Below are 27,860 nucleotides of genomic sequence, written 5' to 3'. Positions count from 1 at the left end.
GAAGAGCTCATCACTGCCTTGTGGGAGCCAGGGAAGAGACAGCTGCCACCCCAGAGTTATCTTAGAAAAGTGCTATCGAGGACAGAGATTTGGCGAGTGCTGTGATGACTGTCTGCACGAGCAACTCTTTCTGTGCAGAAAGACAAAGGAGGGAGGGCCTGGAGAGGCGGGGAAGACCACTGGAGCCTCCCAGGACGGAGAAGGCCCCAGGGTGGAGGCAGAGGCTGGCCAGGGACCAGAGATCCCGCAGGGGCTCTGAAATTTCCAGGAAAGCGCAGCTGGAAGCAGCCAACTGGAGGGCAGAGTGAGGGTCCGGAAAGCCCGGTCAGGTGCCGAGGGCACGCGCCTATGGCCTGCCAGGCTGCCGGCTCTGTGCTCGCCCCTGAAGTCCCATTCACACACCCTCTACGAAAGCACTACCTGCATCACAGAGGGGAAATACGCGGCTCAGTACGTGTGAAGGTCTCAACTGGACTCCCACAGACTGCCATGAATTTCTGGGTGGGGTGGTACTTTTGGTCTGATGTGACCCCTGCTAAGTAGGTGGCAGCTTCATAAAACTATCAGGGTCAACTGAGGTCACAGAAAGGGCACAGGGCCTGGAGCAAACAGAAGTGGGTCCATTCTACCCACTCCTAGTTGTAGGTTCATCCTCATTGAGCCTCAGTTTCCTTATTCAGAAAGTGAGTGGTTGGAGGAGTCTATCCCATCTGCTTCTCAAATAGCTTGTCTCCTTGTCTGTCCTGTTCACTCCCAAATTCCAGTTCTGGAAAGACTCCTGGGGCCTAGAAATTCAAGATATTGAACTGCTTGTTTAACAAACTGTAATTTCCGACAAAGGCATTTATTTATTTGACTTTCAAACTTTTATCCTGACTAACCATAGCTATGACAGCCAATCAGGATGCCTGACAAAAACAAACCTTGGCCACCACATGGCAATGGCCTAAAAACAAAGACATCTGACCTTTCTGGACGGGGAGCCCCGGCTCCCAGCAGGCATGTGGAAAACCTTTGGGGCTGCTCACAGGCAAACCCCACGCTACATGCAGACTACCTGCATTCCTCGCTGTACCCATGCCTCCCATCCAGGCATGCTGCAGGCGCTTAGCACGCTTTCCTCTGCTGGACTCAACTCAGGGTTAACCAGCCCAGGAGGACGGGGTGATCGCTTCACGTGGCCTGAAATGCCGAGGGCAGGCAGGGGTGCTCAGCGCAGGGTGCCCTCCAGCCTTGTTTACGCCGCAGTTGGGCTAAGGACTCCAAGTCTCCATGGGAGCCCAGGTCGGCATTCACACCCAGGTCCTCCGCCAACTAGAAGAAGCCCAAATGCAGTGCAGCGGAAGGCTCTCTGCTCAGAACCTGCCTGTGGTTCAGGCTGTCAGACAGGAGGCAGATCCTCTGAGCAGGGTGAACAGATGGCCGGGCTGTGCCCTCCACGGCTCCAAGGAGGCATATCAAGTGGTTCATTCTTGCATCTGTCACGGGGCCTATTTTATTCAATATCTCTGCCGATGGGTTAAGCAAAGGAATGTAAAATATGCTTATCAAATCTGCAAGTAGCACACAATTAGGACGCATCACTAAAACTCCAAAACAGAAGAACCTGATCCGCAGTGACTCGAGCAGCTGGGAAACAGTATCATACCCAGCGAGAACAGATTTGGGCCAGCTTGGTTTCCTCACCTGTCAAGTAAGGAGACTGAAGTAATCAGCCCTTGCAGCAGCAGTGGAGGGGCAGAAATCAGAGGCAGGTGGGCTTTGGAAAGGGGAGAGCAGGGCTGGGATTTCTGCACTGTCCTTTACTGGTCACTTCAAGCTGTTAACATCCTGTGCCTTGCTTTCCTCAAAATGGGGATAACAACAACTACTTTACAGTTAAGCACAAGAATTAAGTCAGGGGGCACCTACCTGTAATCCCAGCACTTGGGAGGCTGAGACAGGAGGATTGCTGGGAGTTCAAGGCCAGCCTGAGCTACAAAGTGAGTTCAATGCCAACCTGAACTGCCTAGAGCCCCCATCTCAAAAAGATACACACAAATAGACATACAATGCACACACAGAATTAAGTGAGGTAACAGTCGAAAGCTCCCATGTGACAGTCACTCAAGAACCGCTCGCTTCCTCCCAGCTCCACACTTCCTGGTTAGAAGGCTCCCACAGGCACCGCACTCCCAGCCTTCTTCCCCAGGCCCCAGCCCACTGCCCTCCGAGAGCTCCCACTACTCACGGCGCACAGCCTAACGTCTGGCCAGTGCCACTGCAGTGAGGTGTGTGGGATACTGGCTCTGACCCTCCGAAAGTGCACGATTCCTTATGTCCTTAGGTCACTCTGCAGAGCTTACGCCTTTCTCTGAGGAGGATCCCAGAGCCTAGCGGGCCAAGCCCAGCTGCCTGGCCCTCAGCAGCAGGACCCCAGGAGCTGGCTAGGTCACCTGGGTCCCTTTCCATACGGAACCAACGGACCACCGTACATTCAGAAGCGCCTGCTTCCCCTGCACAGACTGCTCCCTGTGCCCACCTACCTTCCCTTCGGGCCAACCACCAAACTGCAGCCCCCTTCTCCAGCCTCGTTTCCTGAGCTCCCTCTCCCTGGGCCCCCTCCTCCAGTCCCCCACCTGGACTGAGCTGCTGCCCACCACCCAGCATTCCAACTCTCAGCACTGTGCTAGCCAGGCCATGGACTTCTTGAGGGAACTGACAGGTGATCCATAATGCCTAGATTAGGGACTGGGGATTTAGCTCAGTGGTTCAAGCACTTGCCTGGTAAGTGTGAGGTCGTGAGTTCAATCATCAGTATGAAAAAAAAAAAAAACATAATGCCTGGACTGATGCACAGGATAGAGCAACTGAAAATACTTTTAAGTGACTGTCACATAGTAGATGCTCAATAAATGAGTCCATATACACACAGATGAAGCACTCAGGCAAATCTAAACCCATGAAAATAAAACATTTCATGAGGCTCCACAGCTACTTGGATCTTTATGGCTCTACAATCAGGAGACAGGATGACTAAAATCTATACCCTGGGTTTAAACATAATTGTCACTCTACATTTATGTAATTCTTTATGGCTTTCAAAGCACCTTCCCATTCGGAAGGCCTGTTAGATTAGGTGGCTCCCATCAGCCTCTCCAGCCTCTCTCTAAACTTCTGAGGCTATGATGTGACCTACATTTTAGCACAGCTCACTGGATGGATTATTTTAAGCCACATACAACTTCTCATTCTGATGAGCTGAGCTGTGACGATAATAATCTCTCACATTTGTATAGTACCGGGTAATTAAGAAAGCATATTCACATATGTTATTTCATTTTATTCTTGTGATTTACAGAAAGTAGAGCTACTATATTTTCCTCCCATTACATAGGCGGGAAATCCGAAGCTCAGAGAAGCTATCAGACCCAGGGGTATCAGCGAACCAGGGAACCAAAATTTAAATCTTTTGATTCCCAGCCCACAGGTCCTGCAAATGCCACGTTCTACACACACACACACACACACACACACATACACACCCCTGGCTCGCCATGCTGGACACCGCTCCTTCCCCCAGGAGATGTGTCCCCAGAGGCCCTCCTCCCGAGACAGCCCGAGAGACATACGTGTTCTCAGAGCCGGTGCCACGGGCCGGCACCCACGGAGCAGAGGCCTCACCCTGGTGTCTGGTCGCGGGGATGGGCTTGCCGGATCTAGCCAGCCACTCGCCCGGGCCCCACGGGACAAGCAGCACACGGCTTTTGCCAGCTGGCTGGCAGGCCTCCGGGGAGAGTCTGGGACCGCGGAACTCGGTGAGACGAATTGGCCCTGCAGCTCGCAGGGACGGCCGGAGTCTCAGCCAGGCACCGTGCACCCACGGGAAGCACGCAGGACGCTGGCGCGCAGAGACGCGTCCAACCCACCCTGCAGAGGTCGCGAGGGGCAGAGGGGCCTGGGCGCTGAGAGGTGTGAGCGCCAACAACTGCGGGGTGCTCTCACTTCCAGGGCCTCCCAGGCCCGTTTTTTTGCAACCTCTAACATTGTCAACTATTCAACAAACATTCGCTGGCTTCTTAGGATAAAGCTGCTGATAGAAGCTGTTCCTCCTCTTCAAAAGCCACACCTCCTTGGCCCCTGAATTCTGTACGATTCCTGGATCCCTGCACGTGGCCTGCGGTGTTAATGCTCAGTGGCTGGGCCTGCTGGTTTCCCTAGTCCTTCTGCCAGGGGCTCATCCTTCCTCCGAAGCTATCTGCCTTGCTGGGATCTTGAAGCACTCTGGATTCAATGTAGAGGGGGCCATGTCTCCCGTTTCAAGTCCAGACACGTGTGCACGCACATGCGCGCACGCAAAAACTACATTATGTACCTCCTACATACTGGACACAGGTAAAAGCAAAGGGCATTGAGGCCCGCGGGAGAGATGCCCAGGGCCAGAGTGGAGCGTGCCCAGTGCTCTGCTGGCAGCCAGCTCTGTAGGCACCTCGCCCACTCACATGGACTCCCGTGGCAGCCCACTGGATCTGCAGCCCTTGCTTTATAGTGGGAAAGTGCCCAGGTCTGTCTACTTTGTACCTTTGTGACTTTTGCCAAGTTCTTCACCCTCTCTATCACCCTCACCTCTTCATCATCTGTAAAATGGGAATAATGACCGCAGGCACCTCCTGAGTTACTGTGAACATTAAATGCGTTAATTGCCATGCAAAGCACGCACCTCTGTAAGCCTTCCCACACTGTTCCCGTTAAGTGGTGTGATGACTGTAACAGCCCTAATTGCCCGCGGCTCTCCACAGTCAGCTATGGGCTGTGACGAGGTCTCCTCCAACTAGCCAGGTGCCAGAGATGAGTCCATTTCCTAACTGCCCTGGGACGCTCGCGGCAGCTCAGCTTCCAGCTTCCACTCTGCACAGCTGAGTCCAGCCCTTCTTGCTCTGCTCCTAGGAGACTCACTTTTCAGCCCAGCCTGGCCATAAGAGCAGAAGGGACCCAAGTGAAAATGGCCACGCCCCTGGACTCCTGCGAGGTATCCACAGCTGCCGTCGGGAGGTGGGTCTCACGGGCACCAGTTTCGGGTGTGCTTCTGTGCAGTGGGTGAAGGGACCTCAGGCCTCTTGTGCCTGCAGACCCAGAGAAAGGAGCTTCCCTCCATATGCCAGACTCACAGCAAACTCCAACCCCACCCCCAGCCCTCCCTGGGCCACCTGCACCTCCCCCACATCCCTGCAGTGTGTGGGGCTGTGGCAGCCCTAAACCATGAAGGTGCAGGAGGTAAGTGTATAGACAGGGCAGACAGGCAGGCAAACAGACTGATGGACAGATGGATAAGCGATAGTTACCCGAAGATGTGGCCAACGGTATGTGCCAGGTTCCCGGGTTAACTGCTTACACACACCATCTCATTTAAACATCGCTAGCTGGCAAGGAGCTGTTTCCTTGCTCGGCACACACCTGTGGAATGGGTCTGAGCATCTGATAACTTCACTAAGCAGAAATGTTCCTGCCACTGTTGAGTGCTGTGTGCCTGAAGGCAGAGGGAGAAAGTGGCTTTTCTATAACTGTTTCAACTCTTGAAAGAACCCTGTAGTGACCAGCCAACCCGAAGAGCCCACAAGGGGACATCAGATTGCAGAGCAGTGTGTCCCAGAATGCTCTGTCCCTGCAGACTCATGAGCCTGTGGGAACTAGCAAGATGGGAGCTGCCAGGGACCCCACCCAAGGTGCCCTTGAGCTTGTGTACCAGAGCGGAGGAAGTACTCAGACCCCAGGGGAAATCACGGCTTGCCAGGCCTCTGGGCTGGATGCCTAGGAGAAAGGAAAGGAAGGAACTCTGGCCCTGGCCACACACACGTGCACGTACATCCAGACACACGCACACACACTTGCTGTGCTCCCCAGCACAAACATGCACGCATGCCCGCTGCACCTTCTGCTCCACACAGGAGAGGGCTATATCACCAAGCAGTCCCCCACCTTGGAGTGGGGCCACAGCCTAGCCAGCTTTGTACCTTGCTGTCCTGTCCTTCTATGTCCTCCAGGAATGTTACTCAGTCCACCCAACAAACTTGTGGGGCCCTACCAGGCAGTAGATACGTGCAAAGGCACCTAAGTCAGAAACTGAGAGGGAGGCAGAGAGGGAGGGAAGGGCAGTGACAGGCAAGTGCCCACTGTGGCGTCTTCCGCGAAGACCGAAGTGCAGTCTGGGTATGTGTGCGCGTGTGCAGATCCATGTCCACGGGCTTGCACACGTGTGCTCCAGCTAGAGATGAAATGCCTTCGACATGCACCCCCGGGGGAAAGCACCACCGCACAGGGTCAGGCCTCTCCAAGGATCCTGACTTTGAGTCTAAATAAGCATCCTTCGACCTGCTGCGGGAGGCTCTGGGGCAGGACTACCAAGCCACACAGCTGAAGGGCCCTGTTTGCTCCCTTTCATAAGGGAGCCAGCCTGAAGGGCACAGGTGCCAAGCTGCCCAGGCTTCAGCTCCTGTCCTGCCACCTACGAGTATGTGACGTTTGGCCAATGACTGAACCTCTCTGAGCTCTGGTTTAGTCTTAAGAAGGAAGGCAGTGAAGCGGGGCGTGCTAGCACGTACTGGTAACCTCGGCCACGCAAGAGGCTGAGGCAGAAGGATCATAAATGCAAGGCTATTCTGGGCAACGTATGGTGACCCTTTCTCAAAATCATCAGTAAAAATGGTTGGAGATGTAGCTCAGTGGTAATGTACCTTCCAGCTTGATCCCTAGCCTGCAAGAGGAGGGAAGGAAGGGAAGAAGGAAGGGAGGAAAGGAGGAAGGAAATGAAAATACCAGTGCCAACCTTACTGGGAATCGTAACAGTTAAATGTGATCGTGTGTGGACAGGTGCTGGCAGGCGGCAACATCTCGGCCATTACAGTTTGGCGGCCGGAAGAAGGGGAGGAGCATTGAGCCCAGGGACCTGGACCCCTGGCCAACCCATAGGACCAACTCACAGGTGGGGATCTGAGGCAGGCCCCCCCCTTGGTCTCCCCGCTGCTGCCTCCGTCCCCTCCCCACACACACAGGGCAGCCCCCTCCTGGGAACCTCCGGAACTCTGAGCCCCCCCAGCCCCTCCAGGGCAGCCCTCTCCCAGCTGTAGCCATGTTTCCCACCTGACCCACCCACCCAAGCCCCACAGCACCCCACGCAAGCCCTGCTTTCTCCCAGCCTCCACGAGCAGCACTCCCTGCCCACCCCAAGGATGCCAGAGGGCACTCAGAGACATACACTCCCTGCACACTCCCAGCCACACCGCAACCGCCCAGCACCTTTCCCCAGACGGACCCACCTGCCTGACGCGGCCTCATTACCCTCCTGTGGAGGGGTTTCCTTTGCATCCTACCCATGGGACACGTCCTGGGCATCTACTCTGTGCCACTGGAGGCCCTGGGAAATCCCACGGAAGGGCCAAGATCAGCTTCTAGGGGCAGTGGACATTATCCACGCCAGTGGATTTGTTTGTGGACAATAGAATCCCCTGGAGGGCTGCTTAAGACACGAATCACTGCTGGGCCCAGCCCAAGTTCCTGACCTGGCAGGTGTGGCTGGGGCCTGAGCTCTGCACTTCCAACACTTTCCCAGGGTATCTGACGTGGCTGACTTGAGGGTCCCACTGAGAACCACTGGTCCACTGAAAACCGTAATCCAGGGCAGACTAAAGCAGGAGAGGAGTGAGGAGCAGGAACCGGCTGCCAGCCCAGAGGACGCACAAGCAAAGGCCTGGCAGTGCAGAAGAATCAAACTGTGTAGGCGTGGCAGAAGGCGCAGGGCAGGTGGGGCCAGGCAGCCAAGGGGCCAGTGGGGAGCCCCGCCCCTTCCCTCTGGCTCACCACACTGCTCTTTGTGCCAGATTCCCTGGCACCTCTGCCAGGCTCCTCGGGCTGCAGACCAAGCCTGCTTCTCCCTGTGCGCCGCTACGGAGCACCCCTGCCCCAGGCCTGGCTTTCCTAGACCTCTGTCTCTGCACCCTCCCAGGGCAGCTCCCTGGCACTGCTGGAGCCAGCCCAGGGTGCCCAGGAGGTGTGCCAGGTGAGCCAGCATGTGCACTGTGGGCGTGGGTGGCTGGGGAGGAGGCCCGCTGCGCCTTGGGCAGGACTGTCCAGATCATTGCTGTCTTTTGGCATGACCACTTGCTCACCAGAGTGAGTGTGTTCACTCCATCAGCACCAGATCCAGGGCTGGGTATGTGTTTGCTGCCACTTGAGCCAGTGCAGTCACTATGGGTGGATAATAATAGCAGTCGTAATCCCTCTTAATTGGAGCAGACTTTGCTGTCTGCAGGGCACTTCCACGCTCATGACCTCATCTGACTTCCACAACTGCCCAATGAAACAGACAAGGCTGGAGTTACTATCCCCATTTTCCAGCTGAGCAAACACAAGCCCAGATGGCCTGAAGTCACAATTTCATGTCCCCGGTAAGCGGCCCGGGGCTTTCATCTCCATGTACAGAGCTCCTCCTTCTCCATCCTCAAGAATCACAAGTTCAAGCCTGAACTGCCACGGGGCGGTGAGGGCTCTCTAGTCCAGGAACAGGAAGGAGTCTGTCCCATCCGCAGGGACAGTGGATGCAAGTTCGTTGACGTGGAGGTGTCAGAACGTGGGATTCCGGGTAGGGTAAGCCGAGGGTCACCCAGTGCAACCAACAGGAAAACCAAGCCAAGCCCAAGGAGGGCAGAGAAGCAAGAAAGCCCACAACTAACACTGGAGGCTGCGAGGGGGGTGTGTCCACGGCAGACCTTATGCCCATGGCCATGGGCAAGCTCAGATCCAGAAGGCGGGAGGCAGGGTACTCATCTGGACCCACCACTGACTAGCTGGGCTCGGCATCCCCATCTGTAAACCAGGGCCATCTGCCCTGCCCCACTTGTCAAGGGCTGTCCCCGAGGAAGATGGAACAATGGATGGAAGCCACCCAGAAAACATAAACACACTCTTAGACTGAGTGAGCCCAGGAAGGCGCAGAGCATGTGTGAGGCAGGGCCACAGCCGTGCCAGGAGGGCGGAACAGACACCCGAGAAGGGAGGGCCACTGGGCTACCTCCCACCCGAGGGTGCCCAGAGGCCCCATGCCTGGTCCCAGGAGCCCACTCTCGCTCCCGAAGAACAGGCCCTGCTACTCCTGGACACCACCAAGGATCAAGAGCCCTCACACTGACTCAGGGCAAGGGGCACGGGCAAGGGAACTGCGAAGCCATGCCAGGAAGAGCCGGCTGGCACAGCTGCACTAAAGGGTTGAAGTCACACTTACTGACAGAGGGAAGGCAGAGTCCCGAGTGTTGGGGTTAGAGGGAGCTTCTCCTACGGGTGTGCAAAGCTCGGAAGGTCTCCAGGCAATTTGTGGGGATCCTGCAGGGGGGTCTATCAGTCTGATGAAGCCCCTTTGGCTGAATTAAGCCCCACTAGAGTTCAGCAGACAGATAAAGAGGTCACCTCTCACAGGGCTCTGAAAACACAGTCACTACAGCCTAAGCCCCAGTGTTACCAGGTGATACTCCCGGGCCAGGGTGGTGGACTGGGAACTGCCATTTCCAAGGGCCACTGGTGTCACTGGCTGCTGACACGGGGCTGCAGCACAGTGCTGGTGTGTCTGTGTGGGCACGCTGCCTCCAGGAAGCTGCCACACACCCTGGGGCACAGCGGCAGCCAGAGCAGAGTGGTGCGGGGTTACCTGAGGACACGGAGCTGGTAAGAGGCAAATTCAAAGAGGCGTCCAGGCTTGGGGACTGTCTCTGTGTGGCTGACCCCTCACACCCGCACAGGCCTATGCGCCACTCCACGGTAGTCAAAAGCTGGGGTTTGAGAGCCAGAACCCCTGGGTTTAAACTCCTGTCCCATGACCAGAATCTAAACTCTCCAAGCCTCAGTTTCTCCATCACCAACTCTGAGATGTTGATGGTTCCCACCAGCCTGTTGTTAAGGCCATGTCACACGCAGAGCTACTCGGAGGCAGCATTGTGCACACCTGAGGTCACTATGTGGGACAGGGCCCCTCCTCCTCCCGGGACATCAGCCAAGTGTACCCCCACCCCAAAAGCCAGCTCTCACCTTTCGATCCTCTTCCCGCTCCGGAGCGGAGCTGTCCCCAGGGCCACTGGAGGGCATTGCGGGCAGCTGGGCGGTGGGCGGCAGGCTGGGGCTGCGCGGGGCTGGGGGACTTTTGGGCTTTGGGGAAGGAATTATCGTGGTCTTAGTAAGCAGGAGTTAAAACTTAAACATAGAGCTTGGTGTTGATTCCGCTGGTGAGACCTGCCTCAGTTTTCTTGTGGGTTCGGGCTTCTGATGGCTCCACCTGTGGGGGAAGAGAAGCAGGTCAGCAGGACAGAAGGCCAGACCTGGGTCCCCTGGCCCTCAGCCTGTCCCTACAATTAGACCACCGCCCCTGGCCAGCCTGGCCCGTAAGGTCCCCTGCCTCTGACCTTACCTCCTCCTCCCGTCCTCGCCAGCACCCCGAGAGGGAGACTGAGGCAGGCCCAGCCAGCAGCACTGGCAGGCTGCCCTCGAGGTGCCTGCTGGGAGCAGCCTGAGAGTTGGGGGCAGAAGCAGCCTCGCCAGGGCCTCCAGTCCCCGTGTGCCGCGGGTGCCACTTCTGGGACCTCAGCTGCCTCCCGCTCCTCCCTTCTCTTCGCGTACATCCGTTCCATCCTTTGAAGGCTTCCTGCACTCTGCCTCCCACCCCAAGCTGCCCCTGGGAAACCCCAGCCTCCCCCAGAGGCCCCCCAGTCAGGCTCCATTTTCCTCCTAGTCTGTCCTCACCCGACGCCCGCCCCCACACCGCCGGCCACGTGGAGGAAGTGAGCACAGTCACAGGATGTAGTGAGATGAATGTCACCTCACTTCAGGGCCGGGCGTGAGTGCAGGCCGGGCCAGGCTGAAGGCCTGCTTGCTCTGCGTCTGCTCTCCGGGGCTGCCGGGTGGGGAGAGCCACGGCCACGGCCACGGCCACGGCAGGGCTGCCTGGGGAGGCCTGAGCGGCTGTTCCACACCCCACCACTGGCCCGGCAGCCTTCACGGTGGGGTGAAAGCTGGCCTCAAAGCCACCCAGCTGAATTTTAGGGGCTTTTTCTCCCTGCTCCAGGTGTGGGCGAGACAGCGCAGTAACAAAGCTAGAGCTGGGGGCCACAGCTGGAGTGGGGGTGCTGCCCGTCTCCCGAGGAGCGGAGGCCTCCAGCTCCCACCCCAGGCCACCGTGCCAAGCCCCTGCCTCTGATGAGCGACAGGGAGGGGATTGGCAGCAGCAGGAAAGTCGGAGGCAGGCTGGATCGGGGCCACCCACACCCTCCTTCCCCTGCAGTTCCCGTTCTGCTCCCCTGCTCCCCTCCTTCTTGGGCTTTTCTTCCCATCCCCTCCAAGCCCGGCCAGGGCTCCCTGGAAAACCAGAACTGGAGATGGCAGAGGCCTGGCTCTCCCATGGGCCCGCCGCCTTCACCAGGGGTGGGTGACAGCCCAGGAGCCCGGGTTCTGCACCAGGACCAGCAGGAGGAAGCAGGAGCTGGGAGGAGCCCTCTTAGGGCCCTGGACAGGAAGAGCCCCAGAACGGAGAAACCCAGACTGCCTGGAAAGACCCCGTGGCCCACAGCTGCACCCCAGGAGGCCCCATGGTGATGTGTCTTATTTCCCACACCCCTAGGCATGGCACAGCGCTGGCTGACTGTGAGCTGCCCAAATACCTGACCCTGTGGACAGCAACAGTGGCTCCGCGTCTGACCCTGTGCTAGACACGTGACACACACATTCCTCATGTGAGCACTGAGCGGCACTTAAACTTTACAGCTGTATCTGAGGCTCAGAACAATCAGGCTTCTCCAAGACCTGAACCCAGAGCTCTGGACTCTGAACACCCCCAAGTCAAAACCTTCGAAAGGAGGCCAAGGCTAGAAGAGGGAAGAACACTGGGCCCAGAGTGACAGGCGAGAGCTCTGGTCCTGATGGGGCTTCCCTGGCCCTCACATGGGAAAGCTGACCTGGCTAGACCTCTTTCAACTTTCACCTGCGTGCCGCCGAGGCCCCATGGGTAGCAAGGTGGAGAGGGACACAGCAGACAAGGCTTGGGGACCCACAGGACCCCCAGATGGAACTGGGGAGCCCCGGGCACAAATCAAAAAACAAAAATTATCTCGGTGCTACTCTGAGACCTGTGACGCCAAAGGGACCCCAGTTCGACAGAGGTGCTACCCGGGGAGCCTCAGAGAATGTCTGAGCCCCGAAAGGAGAGGACGCAGGAAAAACAGAACATCTCGGGGCTTTGACCCCAAGGACAGACACCCCAGAAAGGAAAGGAAATGTTTCTCCCTCCCTTTCCTCCCCTACCCAAGTCTCTGACCTCTGAGCTACATAACTCTCCTCACAGAAAACGCAGCTGACCTGGGTCAATCCTAGGTCCTTTTTGTTCAGTGGACCAGTTGTGTCCAAAGGTGGTCCCCCAAATTATTCAAGGTCACCTAAAGTCATCCCGTATGTGCGTCCCGCTCAGTCACCAAGGTCCCGGGACTTGGACACAGCTCTGCCCACCTCCAGTTGACAGGAGGAGCTGCCCAGGGGCCGTGGTCTCCGCCCAGCCCTACAGGTCCACCAGGCATCACGGCCCTGCCACTGTGGCACCACCCTACCTCCTCACCCAAACTAAGGGGGCCACCACAGCAGCACCACCAGGGCGCCTCCTGCAGGAATAGCAACTTTTCTTTTCTCCCTGATACTTTACATGTCCACAGGGACGGTGAATAACGTAAAACAAAGAGTCAAAAATGTTTAAGAAATCCCGTCACAGGAACATGCTGGAATCACTGCCATCCCCACTCCATTACCCAAACTACTGTGGAAGGATAATGCCAACCACTATACACCACGTTCCGTTACTTCCCAACCCAGCAGAAAGATTTGGAAAGGAGACGCGGAATCACAAGGTTGAGCTAACGAGAGAAGAGACACTACTACACATTTTTGAGCTCTGGAAACACAGGCTGTGACAGCCTAATTTGAGGCAGGAATGTAAAAGCTGATTTACAAAACACAGTCCTGAGCGGACACAGGCAGTCTGGAAACAGGATGAAGAACTGCATATAGGAAAATAAAGAGGCTGAAGGCAGGCAGGAAGGAAAATCCCTTCTCCTACTTTGCCCAGAAGTTTGAAGGTTCATCCATATTCTCCAGAGGGTGCGTAAGGGGTTATCACTGGGCGTGGGGGCCACACCTGTAACCCCCGCACTCAGGAGGCTGAGGCAGGAGGACAGCTTTGAGCGAGAGGCCAGCTGGGGTACAGAGTAAGTTCAAGGCCAGCCTGAATCACACGGTGAGACCCTGTCTCAAAATAAACAAACAACAAAAAGAGGTTACTGCACAAAGAGCTCTCTCACACAGCTGGGAGCAAAGGTGACATATGCAGCCAAGGAGCAGGTAAAAGGCTGATATGGGGTCCCCCAGGCTGTTCCCCCACCGGGCTGGAAACTAATGGAAGCCAGAGTTTCATTAGATTTTTGAGTCTAAAAGAAGCGGCCTATGAATGCCAATACTGCCATCAGTATCAAAATGGGGACCAAGCAACTTGGGGAGTCAACCAGCACGGACCGAAAAGCGGGCCTGGCCCGCCATCGTGCTCAGTTTCCAGGCAGAATTTTGCTCGCCGGTTCCCAGCCCAGGAAGCACCACCAGGCATTCGGAGGAGGCCTGTAACTTGGATGACAGAAACCAAAACTAGTAAGTCAAAAGCAAACCCAAACGAAGCCCAACAACAAAAGTACTTAGAGAAAACAGACTCTGTGCACGGAGAAGATACTACATCCATGAAACGAGAATGTGACACATTAAAAGAATAATAAGGACCCAGCACTCAGGAGGCTGAGGCAGGAGGACCGGTGCAAGTTCAAAGCCAGCCTGGGCTACAAAGTGAGCCCAAGGCCAGGCTAATTTGCATAGCAAGACCCTGTCTCAAAAAGACAAAACAAAACAAACAAGAAAGAAAAGGCAAAAATGAACTAGAAATCACAATCATGATGGCAGGAATACAAAACTCAAAAGATGACTGGAAACAGAATTACTAGATGATCCAGCGATCCTAGTATTGGGCATACATCCAAAGGAAACGAATGAGGAATCAAAGAGGCATCCACAAGCCAGGCACAGTGGCGCACGCCTGTAATCCCAGCACTCAGGAGGCTGAGGCAGGAGGATCACCGAGTCTGCGGCCCCCTAAGCTACAGTGAGTTCAAGGCCAGCTTGACTACACAGGACGACTGTCTCAAAAACACAAATAAGTAAATAAATACCATTTTTAGCAACATGGAAGATAAGTGAAATAAATCAAACACAAATACCACTTATACCTAGGGACCAGCCCGCTGGCCTCACGGAAGTAAACAGTAGACTCACAGTGAAGAAGAGGATGTCAGAGTGAGGGTGCAAACGACAGAGGACAATTAACGGGTCCTGGGTTGGAACTGGACAGCACGACCACGTTCAATGCTGCAGAGCACAGGAGGGGAACTATAATCAACACAACAACTAACTGTGTACTTCAGAACTGCCAGCAAGAGGATTTTAAATGTTCCAACACAAAGAAATTCTAAGTGAGCTGATGCATATGCCAATTAACCTGATCTGATCATTATGTTATAAAACAAGCACTAAAATACCACACTGTACCACATCAATATGTACAATTACTGTGTTGTCTGAAATGTTTACAATCTTAAAACTTCATAGAAAGTTCATTAAGAAAAAGAAGAAAAACAGCCACCGTGGTGCAAATCTGTAGTCCCAGCTACTCAAGAGGCTGAAACAATAGTGCTTGCGTCCAGGAGTTCAAGGCCAGCCCGGGCAACAGAGTCTCAAACGAAAAAGAAGAAGAATTTTCCATAATTGAGACACAAGTTGCGTGACCCAGTCAATCCTACAGGGGCCCCTCAGAAAGGAAAACACCCCACACTGGGTGTTCCTCTTCTTTCCAGAAAGGCAGAAAAAAGTCACAAAAAAAAGATCAGGAGCAGAATGGCTCCAGGCTGCTCGACACCAATCTTGAAAGCAAGAAGACAAAAGATCAATACTCTCAAAATTTCTCCGTCTTTTTCCTTTTCTTTTGCCTTCTTTGTTTTGTTCTGTTCTGGTTTGTTTGAAACAGGGTCTCACTAGTTAGCTCAGGCTGGCCTCCAACTCATGGCGCTCCTCCTGCCTCTGCTTCCCGGGAACAGGGACTACAGCAGTGCCTTGTCTCTCCAAATTACTAAGGATTACACAATTCCTAGTTCTGATTAAAATTCTTTCCCTTTTCAAATTATCATGAAAGTGTGAGGCAAGACAAAGACATTTTTAGACATGTATGAGGTGGGCTCAAAAAATATGGTGAATGTTTCCATTTTTAAAAGTTTATTACAGCCAAAGATACGCTGCCACTAATTCCCCTCTCTGCCCAAAGATTCCCACTCACTTTAAACACACACATGTCCCGCCAGGTTCTGAAGCGGCTCCAGGGTCCCCTCTCTTGACTGTGCTGTTGTGGCTGCCTTAGTGGCCCAAATCAATTCAAAAAGGTAAACACACCTTTTATGGTCATTTTGACTTTGGGGAACAGTCAGAGGTCTCACAATCCCAGATCCAGGGAATGACGTGAATGAGGATACACCATAACATTTTTATTTGAAAGAAATGGCCATAAACATTTTGAATTGTCTGGGTGTGGTGGCACACACCTGTAATCCCAGCATTTGGGAGGCTGAGGCAGGAGGATCGTCACATGTTTGAAGCCAGCTTGGGCTACATAAGGAGAGCCTGTCTCAAAATACAAAAAACAGCAACCAAAAAGCCCATTTTGAATTGACTCAGGACATCAAGGCAACCACAAAAAGACACTCACAAAAAAACAAAACAAAACAAAAATCCTTCCAGAACGCTTTAGAAAAAGTACCAAGAATAACAGGCTAAGTATGTCTGAAGACAGTGCACACGTGGGGGGGCAGGGCTATCTGGAGGCAGATTACTGTAATTCGGCTTTCACAGCACTACAGTGTTTTATCTTCAATGTAAACATTCACATTCAGTTCTGATCACACTTTTCACGGTCTTGTACCAGTCTCCCAGGAAGCCAGGACGAGGTGCTCTAGGCCACAAAGTTCCAGCACAGGAGAAAAGGGAAAGGGGGGAAAGGGGTCTCTGTGATGGAGGTGAAGGAGCTGCATCGCGGCCCCCAGCACCGGGACTCCAGTCTGAAGACACCGAGCAGCGCCGGCACCGTGCCCTCCGGCTGCCAAAGCTGACAACAGCAGAGCTGCGCGTGGCACCGAACAGGTCTGCTCTGCCAGGTACTGGTCCAGGGGTGTCTGCGCCAACCAGGAGGATGAACTGAGCAACAGGAAGAGGCAAAGCCAGAAAACAGTTTGTGATCACCCGGTAAAGGAGGAGCCCAAAGCGAAGCCACCGGACAACAGCAACGCCACATGCCTAGAGTCACAGAGGACAGATAACGGCAAATGGGACTGCTGTGACCACTACAGAAAGCCACACGATGACTACTACAAGGTGTGGCAGGAGTTTGCAACAGGTACAAAGGGAACAAAGCTGGTTTAAAAAAGCAAAACCCACAGTCATTACTAACTTTAGAAAAAAATTACTATGGTATAAATAGAAGGCTCAGCTGTGGACAACAGCAACATTAACATAATCATGCAAACACCACATTTGGGTTTAGCAAATGCATACGCACACAGGTACACACACAGGCAGGTACACACATGTGTATACACATACATTACTTTTACATGTACCACAAAACCAGTGGCTTCTGGCTCATGCCTGTAATCCCAGCACTCGGGAGGCTGAGGCAGGAGGATCATTGTGAGTTCAAGACCAGCCTGGGCTACAAAGTAAGCTCAAGGCCAGCCTGAACTGCATAGAGAGACCCTGTCTCAGACAAAAAAAAAAAAAAAACAGTGGCTTCAAACAACACAAATTTACCATCTTGCTCTTCTGCCAGCCCACGGTTCTTTTCCTGGCCTAACTCCAAGGCTTTGACAGGGCCAAAAGGAGAACCCATCTTCTTGCTTCTGACCTTTCAGCTCCAAAGCCAGTAAGGCAGTATCCTTCCCTCGGTGGTACTCTGACTCTACTCCTGTCCTTCTCCGACTTCCTGCCTTCATCTGAGGACTCTGATCATCTGAAGACTGTGGGTCACTGCCCCATCTACCCAGTTCAGGATAATCTTTCCCATCACCAGGTCCCTAACTTATCACACCTTCCAAGTCCCTCCTGCTATGTAAGGTGACAGGGCTCAGGGCTTAGAACAGGCCTGTCTTTAAGAGGCCCCTCCTCCATCACATGTGATACATCTATTATACACACACAGTAAGGTACACACAAACACCTGGGAAGGAGCAGTGGAAGGGTATTGATAATAGTCCCCTGCAAAATCTATTTAGAAAAACAGCTGGAGAGGAGAAGGGTTAGCCACATACGAGACTCAAATAAATGAGAAATCCGTGGAAAATGCCCACATAAATAAATCAGAAATCCGGCCATTGCTCAGAAAACTGGGATGCAAGGCTGCTAGAAGCAAAGACTGAAAGTGGTTCCCCGTTAAAGTAACCGGCAAGGAACGACTGCATTTTGTTACATTTTCATACTATATCTCTTCCTAAATGTGCCTCTGTAAATAAACATTTTAAGAGAAAACAAGGGAAAGAAAGGGGGCTTACGTCCTCCGTCCGGTGGTGTTTGGCCTCCGCTTCCTCCTCTGTAAATACGAAAGTAGCTGTGGCCAGTCTCTCTTTCGGTGAAACCATGAAGTCCCACTGAGTAACCAGCGTCGCCTCACACCCACAGGGTTCCATCATCAGTTACGAAAGCCACCTCCCTCCCTTTCCACCAGCTCACGAAATACTCGGTCCTCTGAATACATCACTTCCCCCAAATCCAGACCACGCACGGCGGGCGCCCCCACGCCCAGGAGCTCGGCTCCACGCTCGTGCTGCCTGCATCCGAGCCACAAGCCGGCTCCACCTGGGGCCGGAGAGCCGCGGAATCCAGCCTTCTGCCGTGGCTCGGTCCCCAGGCCACCCCACCCTCCTCTCCAGCACCCCCCCCCCCCGCTGCCTATCCAGCTCCTCCTCTGCTCCCACCAGCACTCTTTCGAGGACCGGGTTATAACGACCCTGGATCACAATCAAATCCACCATCCAACCCCGTGTCACCAGATCCCCGCGCCCACTGCCGCCCTCGCCAACGCCCTCATTGAAGTTCGGGACTTCGGGTCAGGCCGCAGCCTTGATCCCACCCCGCCTCCCGTGAGCACACGACCAGGAAGAGCCAATCAGAGGCCTCCCTGGAACTTCTTTAAATAGACGCTGCATAGTGAATAGGTATCCAGTCCAGGACTCTTAGACCCAGGGGTCCAGCAAGGCAGTGGTCTGGGCCTCCACATCTGTCTCTACCTGGGGGCCAGCTCTCTGAACTTCCGGTAACGTGAGCTTCTACTATTTCTGCTATGCGGGAGGCTGAGTCAGGGCTGACACAGGCCTGAGTCACCCACTAACATCAACCTCTGAATATCCTCTGCAGCAGCGTGGGTTCAAACCCCGCCTTCCTTCTCATCTGCTCCGTGACTCGATGCAAAGCTGTGCCTTCCTTTTCTCAGCTGTAAAATGGGGGTATGTTATGCTATTCGCCTCACAGGGCTGTTATGAAAATTAAAATGGAAAGCATTAAAAACACCAGTGTCCAGCACAGAGAAATCACTCCGTAAACCTTAATGATTATCAGTCCCTGACTGATCCACCCACTGATGTCTCTTTCTTGAAATTCCTGGAGTGCTCCTAAGTGGATGTCCCTCAAGCAAGAGCTTGTGCTTATATTAAACTCCTGCCACATGCCAGGCCTGAGAGCTTTCCAACGTCAACATCTATTAACCCTCACGCCTTACCCCACTCCATCCCCATTTTCCAGATGAGAAAAATGAGGTACAGAGAGATTACTAAAACTCTCTTAGTAAGAGGTAGAGCCAGATGCAAACCAGCTGTACTGTGGATTTATTAATTTAGGGTATAGATCAGTCAGAAAATACAGTCCATCAGTCTCCCTTTCCTGGTCCGGGTGGTCTCCAGGAGGTAGGGGAGAGGGTGGCAGTGGACACTGCAACCTTCTAATCACTGTATTCAATGTCCAGTGTCATCTGCCATGTGCCAGGCAGTAGGCTCAAGCACATGCACTGTCTCACCCAACACCTAGTAACAGTTCTAGGAAGTACAGAAATTAGGCTGTATTGTTCCCAGCTCATGGAAGAAACAGGCTCTCTAGAACTAGAGCTAGAAAGTCCCGGGGCAGGATTAGGAACACAGACCTCTCTAACTCTACAGCCCTTGCCAACTCTTTGGAACTCAGATAAGCATGCTAAGCATGGACCCCAGAGGTAGTTCCACAATATGTGATCTGTGCCCAAGGTGGGGCCCCACTCCCATTAACAGCCTCCTGCCTGAATTTCCCATTTGATCTGGAGAAGTGGCACATATGAGTCAGGCATGGTAAGTGCACACCCTAATCCCAGCACTCTGGAAGATTAGGCGGGAGGATTGCCATGAGTTCTCACGCAGGATTGCCATGAGTTGGAGGCCAGCCTTGGCCACACAGTGACTTCAAGGACAGCCTGAATTGCATAGTGAGACACTGTCTCAAAAAACAAAACAAGAGGTACAAAGGAGCCCTGTGAGTGACGGAAGGCAGGAAAGAGTCTTGTGCCTCCCTATATCATCTGCCAGTGTGGTTGGTGACATGCTCCTGGCCCGGTGAAAGCTGAGGAAGACACCAGTACCTGCTAGGGGGAGGGTCCAGTTGCCAAGCCTCCCCCAGCCCCACCTAGTCTCTCTGGGTCACAAGAACTAGGCTAGGGAAAGGAAGAAGCACAGGGTGGGAGGTCCTGGTACCACTTCACGGTAAGATGACATCATCCTCCCATTGCTTTGACTTTCAGAAATATCACTTGCACCCATGCAAGCCCCTGGAGATGGGCCAACAATCCTGCCATTCTGTCCCCATTTTGGAGCCCAACTGTCTGGCTCAGGAGACACAGTGGGACGACTTGTGGTTCTCACACTCTCCTAGAGGCCATGGCACCACCACCAGAGGCACTGCCAGTAGAAACACTGCCAGCAGGAGCATTTGTGATTACTCCACACCTGCTGCCACTAGGCAGCCACAGGGGTGGGAACTGGTGTGAGTCACAGACTCCTCTGCTCGCGCTAATGGTTACCATGACATAGCACCAAACGCAAGGGGGAAAAGGTTTCCACCCAAAATAGACAATGTGAAGGCACTGAAGTTATTTTCTAGACCCAAAATGAGCCGCCGCAGACTTCCACAAAGGAGCATTCATTGCAAGTGCTGCACGCAGAAGCCGCATCTGGGATGATGCGGACTGTGGTAGCTGGACCAGCTTCCCAGAGCCTGGGGGTCCCAGACACAGGGTGGCCAGGCTGAAAGTCTATGTGGGAATCTGTCTTGTGGTCCCCGGCAGGCTCATGGCAGTCATGGGCTCGGATCTGATCCTGTCTCCCTAGGAAACAGCCCACAAGTCCACTGGGTGCTTCTCTGCTCTCTCAACCTTCTTCAAAGAATGTGCCACATTTCCCAACAGCGCCTCCCAACTCTCTCCTTAGCATGTCTGGTTTGGTTCTTTTTCCCTACCCTCTACCTCTGAAAGCCTCTGCGGGGTTCCACAAAGGAAGAACACCTCCCACAGGAAATGCCAAAATAGTTCCACTGGAAGGTAAAACATCTGTCTGGGGTTTTCGGATCCCTTGGTCACTAATCAACAGAAACAGGAGTCACTGCACTGTTTGGCGTAGTTGGTCCTGTTTACAGAAAACTGGATGCTGATGCACGATAGAACTAAGCAGACTAGATCTTGAATCTAGGGGATTCTTTCGGGTGTCTCCTAGAGCTTCTAGGAGGCTTCAGATCCTTCAGAAGGATGAAGGTTTGGGTGGCCCACCAAGTCAGTAAGGCATGGTCTGCAGAGACTGGCTGGAAGCTGAGGAAACACAGAGTGGATAAGGGAGAAGGAAACCAGACAGCACACATGGCCTCAAATGTGGCCTCGTGAACAAATGAGGAGTGAGGACTATAGTACTTTTGCGTATTTTCTATTTACTTGAATGTGTTTATTTGCACATGTAGTTACAACTGATCTATTTGTCTCCTTCTTCCCATTATTTTCCAAACAAGTTGGTGGCAGTTAACTTTATAACTTAAGTCTTTAGGTAACAGAATGTTCAGTGAGACTCTGTGTTTGAAAAGTTTTTGTTTTTTGGTTTGTGCTATGGGGGACTGAACCCAGGGCTGCTGAGTATATTATTGGCCAAGCCCTCTTTTAACATATTGAGACAAAAATCTCACCAAATTGTCTGAGTGAAGCTCAAATTTATAATCCGCCTGCCTCAGCATCTTGAGTACAGTAAGTAGCTGAGAGTATAGGTACTTGACACCATGCCCAGGGATAAGTTACTGATGTAGCTAGGGACTGAATCACTAATTATTGGTATTCCTCTTTTGGGCAAAAAGATGAGAAATTTACAAGAATAACTGTCTTGACAGGTAGACAGCTAGTTATTTTGCTGTTGTACAGAAATACAGATAGGTATAAGGGCACAAAGAAAAGCTATGTACAAAAGGGGTGGACTGTGCCAGTTACCAATTTACTCTCTATTGGATGCTCTGTAAAAATATAGGTGAGACCTCTAAATATTTTTCCTTTGTTGGCTGGCACAGATTTAGAACTTGTCAGTGGAGAACAATGGAGAGACATTGAAGCAAGATAGAGGTCGCTTTCCCAGATCCGATATGCTCTCTCACAGGGCTCCCACATTGAACACAACTTCCCCGCAGCCAGATCCTCTAATGTGAGTGCTTTTCAGTGTCAGGTTCTTAAAGGACTTGAAGCTTCCCAGGCCCCAACTGTACTGTTGCAGGCTTCTCCAGAACCTGGTTCCTGCAGCATGCAATCCTAGTGCCCAGCTCCTGTAGGTACACCAGTCTCCTGCAAGACATACAGCTGCCCCAGCACCTAGCTTTAGTAGTAGATGACTCTGCAGCAACCAACAGCCAGAAGCTATACCCAGGGTTCCCCATGCAGAGTTTAGGAGCAAGGTGCCTCCAGCAAGACATCTCCCCGTGAACAACTTCTGTTGGGATCCAAATGTCTGGATTTCCAGTAAGTTCTAGAGTACAGATATCCAGCAGGTTCCCCAGCACGGTACAGTGATTTCTTTGTCATTCAAGGAGCCATGGCCATGTCTTCTCCATTGAAGTCTGCAGCTGAAAGCTCACAGACCAGGGGTTTCTGGCACTCCAGGCTCTCAGGCCTGCACTTGGCTTCGTGTTCCTGGCTTTCCCGCCCTTGGACTCTGTAGCTTTGTGTCCAGGCTGACTAGGAGTCTTGGTCCCATGTTGCCCAGGGGATGATCCAAAGGGCTTTATCCTCTGTCTCCAGCGTTTCTCTAAGGCCTCCTCTTATGAAGCATCTGAGCCTAAAAGAATGCAGACCTCCTCCTACAGGGACTCAGCTTTCCTTATTTTCCATATATCCCTAGCTGATGGCTTTCAGATACCTAAAATCTTCCTCTTTTAAAACCACAGTTCCCAGGCACCTCATGCTTCCTTTGAAGCTAGCTCTATTATCTTCCAGCTGCTCACTCAAGATAGAAATGGCATCGCATGCCCCTCAGCAGCCTAAACCCTAGAGAAACTTAGGTGCCACTTCTCGCCCTCAACTCCATGCCCAGTAAACACCTGACCCTCAAGCTTCTCTTACCCCCCAATTCCCTCCAGGCCCTCGGACCACTACTATAATGGCCTTGTGGTGATCTAATAAAGGGTCTCCCTACTCTGACATCTGTCCCTTCTCCCCAGCTTCTCAGCAGAGATAGTCCATACACAGCTTCTTCAACCAAAACCCTGATGTGTGAGAAGATTCCAAATTGGATGGGTCATGTTTGCACACCTATGGGAATGTACTATACACCATTAAACTGTACACCCACGTGAGTGAATTGTACAGAATGCGAATTATATCTTAATAAAGCCAACTGATCTATTTCTCTATCTACACTTTGTGATGCTAGTAATTTTCACACTGAAAAATCTGAACTCTTTTCTGGCTTAATACCAGTGGCTGGCTACCGACTGACCTTGGCCTCCTCCTCTGGCCTAACCCACCCCCACCCCGCTGACCCCTTCATTCCAGGTGCAGTACTCATCCCGGGCTGACATCCCCTGTTCCCAGTTTCTGCTCACATCACTCTGTCGTCCAAAAGGCAGCTTGCTCCCAGAGCTCCCCCAGCCCCTTCTCCCCAACCTTCAGCCTGACATCTCTCCCCACCACCCACTCCAGGGTCTCTACTCAGTTTCTGTGGGTGGCTACTCAACACTTAATGGATGGGTCTGCTTCCCTACACAGACAGGGTCAGAGTTCCGGCACCCCACCCACTCCCCACGTTCCGGGTGACCCTGGAGGCAGAGAGGACGGTGTGAAGTCACTCCCAGGCAGCTGCAACATCCCCAGCACAGTGCTGCGGTGCCTAGAGTGACCCCCCACAACCCCCATTCTCGGGGTCACTTGGTAGAGTCCCCAAGGCACTGCACCGATGGAAAGGCCATCAGAAGCTGTGGCTCCCGTCCACTGTCCCCAGGCCAGAACTGACATCAGTTCAGGCATTCGCAGGCCATCCTGCCCCCAGATGGCAAGGTGAGGGGGCCATGAAGGTGCCAGGGTACCAGGGAGGGGGTAACAGAAGGGGACTGACTTGTCTTCCCCCCTCCAGGCCTGGAAGTCTGACTTGCTGGCGACCAACCCGTCACAGAGTCCCTGGACATGCTTCCTCACCCCACTGTATCACTCTCTTCCTAGACCAAATGACACTGACTGACCACCCAGCTGCCCCCGCCCCGGCCCCGTCAAAACTAGGAGGCCCACCAGGGTCTGCAGAGCCTGGGACTTGCTGTTAGCTCAGCCTTCTTCACCACTGCCCGGAGCAGAGAGCAGCGGCTGCCTTCGGGGCTTGCCCTGGGCCCGGGTCTGCTTTGTCCTCGCCTTTTACTCCTAGGGCCCAAAGCAAGCCATCTATGGAGGGCCTCAAGGCAAGGGGGAGGGTCCCAGCAAGCGGCAGCCTGCTGTAGTTCACCACCCCTCAGTCCGCAGGTGGCTCAACCAGATCTCACCTCAGACCCTGGCTCTATCACACAGAGAATTGGGCCTCAGTTTCTACTCTGTAAAATGGGGCGAATGAGAATCCCTTCCTCATAAGTCTATTTTAAAATATGAAAAACTTGAATGCACATGGAAGACAATAAATGTTTGTTTTAAAAATATTATGTGGATCAGGATGAAAGACCAGTGGCAGATTCTTAGGAAACCTAGATTCTGGCTTTAGACCCCCTCCAGGCACAGCCAGCACCTACTCCTAGAATGGCTGCTGTAGTCTGACCCACAGCCGTGACTTCCCACCAGCTGCTGTGACGTCAGGGTCCCTCCCAGTGACACATGCACAGACACACACAGCCATGAAGGTACAGATGCATGGAAAAACACGGACACAGACACAGATGCCACACATAGATACACACTCACAAACATGCAGACACAGAGATAGACAAACCCAGACACAAGATGCACATGCAGTCACAGAAACACATGGATGCACAGATACCCTAACAGACAAACACGCAGACACGGGTGTAGCACACAGACACACACACAGGGATGAACACACAGGACACAGGGGGATAGACACAGACACAAACACACAGATGCAGCACATTGAGAGCCACAGAGATGAATGCACACGTGCACACACGGAGACAGACATACAAACACAGACACAAACAGATGCACACACACAGATGGCGCACACAGACATACCCAGTCTCTCTCTCTCTCTCTCTCTCTCTCTCTCTCTCTCTCACACACACACACACACACACACACACACATATAGATGAGCACAAGGATACACAGACACAAGAGCACATGTGCGCACACACATGCTCATGCACACACACACGCACAGAGTCACACAGACACTGCACACCGTACAAACGACCCAGGCACTCAGCCGCCTGGAGCTGCAGGCCTGGGGGCTCGTGCAGGCACATTTCACCTACTGTACGGGCCAGAAAGGCATTTGGAAAGCAGCTTGGGAACCTCATAACCATTCATAACATTGTTCTGAGAGAAAATACAAAACATTGCCCTATAAACAAACATTTGCAATAGAATCCCTCCAAAAGCTGGGAATTGCCTGTACCAGAAAACTAACAGCAAGAAGAGAAAAACCACATAAGCTTGGTTTGCCTCTGCGAAATTAATACCAATTACAAAAACCTTTATGTGAACTGCTTACCATTTATACCTAATTACCATGCAGCACAATTATGCATATCATTAGGGCTACGCTGGATTAATTATGCTGTACATTTCACTTGATTACACCACCACACCCTGAGTTCACGTGGCCCTGCTTCCAAGACCAGGTCTTGGCCTGCATCCTTGCACGGGTCTGGCCACACCAAAGAAACATGGGTCTCACACTCAGATCAACGCAGTCCCCACCCAGGCCCCTCTGATGCTTGCCAGACCAGCCTCACCGTCACCAGAGCCCTCGAAGAGAATCAGTCTCCCCAGGGCCTCCAGAATGGCGAGAGGCTTCAAGAGTTTCCCCACAAGGCGTGGCTGCAGGCCCAGGGCCACAACACAGCCAAGCGGTCACCAAGCACAGCCCTCACAGGAGAGTGGGCTCCGCTGTCTCCTGAAGTCTGGATCTGCAAGCAGGGCGACCCCCTCCCCCGCAGTCCTGGCCACGTCACCCCCCGAAGCGGGTCTCTCTGGCCCCCGGCACACGGAGCTAGCTACAAGGTAGGGTCCATGCTGTCCTGGCCAGGTCCCATGGCTGTCCTCCTTGGCCTGCTTGTCCTCTGCACTCCTCACAGACCTGTTCCACACAGATGCCTCGGTTATGAAAAAGCAAAAGGAACTAACCTCCAATTCCCATTCCCCGAACTCTCCCAACACACTTAGGTGACCCAGGTTGGGGAACAAGAATGGGGAACAAATGTGTGGCGTCCCAGAGACAGCGAGCTCACACTGCCTGGGGGACAAGAGGGAAAAGCACCAGAGGAAGGTCAGTATGTGGCAGAGGGAAGGGCGATGGGGCATGTGAGGATGCATCTTGTCTGTGCCAAACGGGGGTACACATGGTGGAATCTGAATCCTCAAACACTTGTAAAGCCAGCTGGACAAGGATTCTTTTAAAAGATGGGTGAAATAAAATATCCAGGTTTAGTGCAAGGGGCAATGTTCAAGGCAAACAAACAAAACACAGACCTGTAAGTGCGGTTGTGTCCACTTTGCAGATGGCAACACTGAGTCTAAGAGTAGGTAAGCAGTCTGCCCAAGGATGCATGGCGAGGAGGTAACAAAGCCAAGGAAACCAGCTTCTGGCCAGGACCAAGTCCAGCAGCAGTGACCACATGGCACGCTGCCCCTGCCTATGTCTGCACTCTGCACTGACAGGGCTGGCATCATTTTTCTAGAAAGTCTTTGGAAACGCCCATCAGATTATATTCCTTTGACACAAGAAAGACTCATTTCTATTTCAGAAATATAGGTTTCATTTGTATCTTTTTTTTTTCTTTGTTTACCAAAAGTGCTGTCCTTGGCTTGTCCCCCGCTCTCTAGCCAGATGGGCCTCTACGTGCAGAGCAGCCAGAAGGCCCACAGCCTTACATCGACTTCCAGTCCACGGACACTTCTCAGAGGACAGTGACGCTAAGCCAGGCCACGCAGCCAGGGAGTGTAGGGACAGGACCTAGGTCTCACACTTAGCTTTTGGGGGAATCACTAAGCAGAGACCCCAACAATGTGACGCCCTGCATCACCTCTTTCAAGCATCTTCACAGGGCTGCCTACCCTGTGACAGAGCTAAAGTCCCCTGCCCGTCTCGTCCATTCCACTGGACGCCCTTCTGGCCCTAAGACTCAGGCTCTCGTGTCCTTCTGCAAGCCTGGCCCAGGTCTGGGTACCCCAAAGGAAATGCTACCCACTCTCCATCCCCAGCTCCGATCCTGCCCCGCTGGGAAGCCCCCTAGGGTCCCCATCCAGGCAGCCGGTTGAGCCAGGAACCAGAGAGGCAGCAGGGGGGCCCTCTCTCCTCTGCCCACAGCCTTCCTGTAGTCTGCTCCTGAGTGCAACGCAAAACGTGCCCTCCTCTGGGTCCGCACTGCTGCACTGGCCCCCTGCCACCAACCTCACCTGTCCCATCTCTCCTCTTGGGTGTCCCAAAATGATCTTTCTCACATACAAAAATAGTCCTCCACACCCAGCCAGGGATCACATCCCAGCTTTCCAGGGCCTGGCCCTTCCTGGCCTTCTGACCTCCTAGCCCATCATTCCCTATCTCTAGCCACATCGGGTCACAATGTGACCTTCTCACTGGCTATCGGCTTCCTGCTTCCCGTTCAGCTCAGCCTCCAGACCGCCTCCCCATCAGGGTCCTGTCTCCAGGCTCTGATGATGCCACAGGGGTCCCCTGTCGGCTCTTTCTGGCTGCCCACCTGTGTCCGCCTGCACCGGCCTCCTGCCTACACTGCCAGCATCCTGGATCTCAGGTGGGTAGCCCGTGGCTGGCACCCAGTAGGCCTTCCACAAATGAATGGATAGCCACCATTTGTGAGGCTGATACAAAGGGAAACTTGAGTGCGGCCAGGCCCTCCCCCTTAGAGCCTGACCCTCCAGACGCAAAGCTGCTGGGAGGCTGAGGACAGAAGAACACTCAGAGGCAAACAACGGGCCTGCCTGCCTGAGTTCGCAGCCGAGCTTCGGCACCAGACAA

At 53.4% G+C, this 27,860-nt stretch overlaps 1 protein-coding gene across 4 annotated transcripts in view; it reads right to left on the bottom strand.

Annotated features, from left to right (window-relative positions):
• The window catches only part of Dnmt3a (DNA methyltransferase 3 alpha), a 96,905-nt gene that overhangs the window by 60,898 nt on the left and 8,147 nt on the right, over positions 1–27,860 (bottom strand). For 2 of the 4 annotated variants that reach the window (XM_063231378.1, XM_063231381.1), the window contains exon 2: positions 10,051–10,294. In XM_063231378.1, coding sequence (XP_063087448.1) covers positions 10,051–10,107 — 57 coding nt within the window. In that variant the 5' untranslated portion in view covers positions 10,108–10,294. Of the gene's footprint in view, positions 1–10,050; positions 10,295–10,426; positions 10,446–17,681; positions 18,020–27,860 lie in introns of those variants that run through there. The other 2 variants (XM_013155785.3, XM_063231379.1) reach the window with 2 other exon arrangements.

Source organism: Cavia porcellus, unplaced genomic scaffold (genome assembly GCF_034190915.1).
Source record: "Cavia porcellus strain 051 isolate PalLab524CR breed Dunkin Hartley unplaced genomic scaffold, mCavPor4.1 scaffold_1, whole genome shotgun sequence".
NCBI classification, from domain to species: Eukaryota; Metazoa; Chordata; class Mammalia; order Rodentia; family Caviidae; genus Cavia; species Cavia porcellus.
Note: the sequence above shows the minus strand (reverse complement) of the source record. Positions and strands in the feature narration are given on the sequence as shown.